Source organism: Triticum dicoccoides, unplaced genomic scaffold (assembly GCF_002162155.2).
Source record: "Triticum dicoccoides isolate Atlit2015 ecotype Zavitan unplaced genomic scaffold, WEW_v2.0 scaffold149914, whole genome shotgun sequence".
In the NCBI taxonomy this organism is placed as follows: Eukaryota; Viridiplantae; Streptophyta; class Magnoliopsida; order Poales; family Poaceae; genus Triticum; species Triticum dicoccoides.
In genome coordinates, this window is record NW_021206805.1 from 1 (window position 1) to 1,650 (window position 1,650).

The following is a 1,650-nucleotide window of genomic DNA, read 5'->3' on the forward strand; positions in this document are numbered from 1 at the left end:
GTAGACTACGAAATTGCACAGAGAATTGAATCATACTTGGCGATCACAGAGTAAGAACACGTCGCGTTGCCTGAAAGAGGGGGGATATGTTTTCTTTCTTCCAAAACTAATTTGTGCACGTCGTCTGTCATGATAGGAGTCCAATCGTGAAGGTGTCACCTGCCATGACCGTTGTCGGAGACGGGGTGTTGTCGCCAAGGGTTGCTTCATTCTCGTCCAGAGGCCCGAGTCCTCTATTCCCAGGCATACTCAAGGTACTCCATATGTGAAATTCATATCTCACAGAAAAGATAGTTGTACTTGCGGTGCTTTTAAGCTTCTATTCTCTCGGGAATTAAGAATTGTATCTCTATGGATGTTTGAACAGCCCGACATAACTGCACCAGGCGTCGGCATCTTGGCAGCTATGCGCGGCTTCTATGTGTTAATGGATGGTACATCAATGGCATGCCCACATGTCTCTGCAGTTACCGCACTTCTTAAGTCGGTTCACCCTGACTGGTCGCCTGCTATGATCAAGTCTGCAATCGTCACCACAGGTATGTACACTGTGTAGATGGAAAGTTCTTTTGACTATTTTATCTTATACGACTACCTTGTTTCTTGGTAATGATCCCAGCATCAGCGACCGATCAATTCGGTGAGCCAATCGAAGCGGAGTCGGTGCCGAGGAAGGTGGCTGATCCCTTCGACTTCGGTAGTGGCCACATGGATCCTGATAGAGCCGCTAACCCTGGCTTGGTTTACGATGTGGATGCAAGAGAGTACAACAAGTTTTTTAATTGCACCCTTGGATCGTTCCATGGTTGCGAGTCCTACCAACTCAATCTCAATATCCCGTCGATCGCTATTCCAGACCTCAAGGATCACGTCGCGGTTCAACGCACTGTCACAAATGTGGGGGCAGTCGGAACAACTTATCATGCGGTACTTGAAGCTCCAGCAAGGGTGAACATGTCCGTGGAGCCATCTGTGATCACATTCGCCAAAGGAGGTAGCACAAGCATGACATTCAGAGTGTCGTTCGCTACAAAGCGGAGAGTGCAAGGTGGGTTTACCTTTGGGAGCTTGACATGGTCAGATGGAAATACGCACTCGGTTAGAATTCCCGTCGCAGTAAGGACTGTGATACAAGACTTTGTTGCGGATATATCTTAAATACATCAACTCAATAGTGTGTCATTGTTCATGCACTCATGTACTTGGCATCGAAAAATGTAGGGAACACTAAAAATCATTTTCTTACAATAGTATGAAATAAACATGGTAGTCCTCCATGATTACTGAGATGTATTGATCCTTTTATATGTCTATATACTAGCAAAATATTGTATGGTGGCGCCGCGTGTCCAAGGGAGCACATACTTCGGGAAATTTTAATAAAAATATGTACTTGCATCGTCTCCCCTTGGATAGTAGAGTATTTCGTCAATCCCTTGTGTCACAAGAAATTTTATCTATGAAAAAAAGCAACGAGAACAACGTGAATCACAATATAGTTACACATATTGAAATAATGCTCTAGCAACTCATTCAAAAGTCCAATCTGATGAAGAGAGATGGGCAATGTATTTCAACCCCCATCCCCATCATGTCTAGGGCTACAAGATCTTTTATTTTAATACTGCGTTGGCAGGATTTTGAATTCAA

General features: G+C 44.3%; 1 protein-coding gene across 1 annotated transcript; it reads left to right on the plus strand.

Annotated features, from left to right (window-relative positions):
• Window positions 1–6: 6 nt before the first annotated feature.
• LOC119343995 (subtilisin-like protease SBT3.16) lies at window positions 7–1,397 on the plus strand. Its single transcript, XM_037614668.1, has 4 exons — window positions 7–50; window positions 137–254; window positions 368–539; window positions 620–1,397. The coding sequence occupies exons 2-4, from the start codon at window positions 165–167 to the stop codon at window positions 1,156–1,158; spliced, it is 801 nt and encodes a 266-aa protein (XP_037470565.1). The 5' UTR covers window positions 7–50; window positions 137–164; the 3' UTR covers window positions 1,159–1,397.
• The last annotated feature ends 253 nt before the right edge of the window (window positions 1,398–1,650 follow it).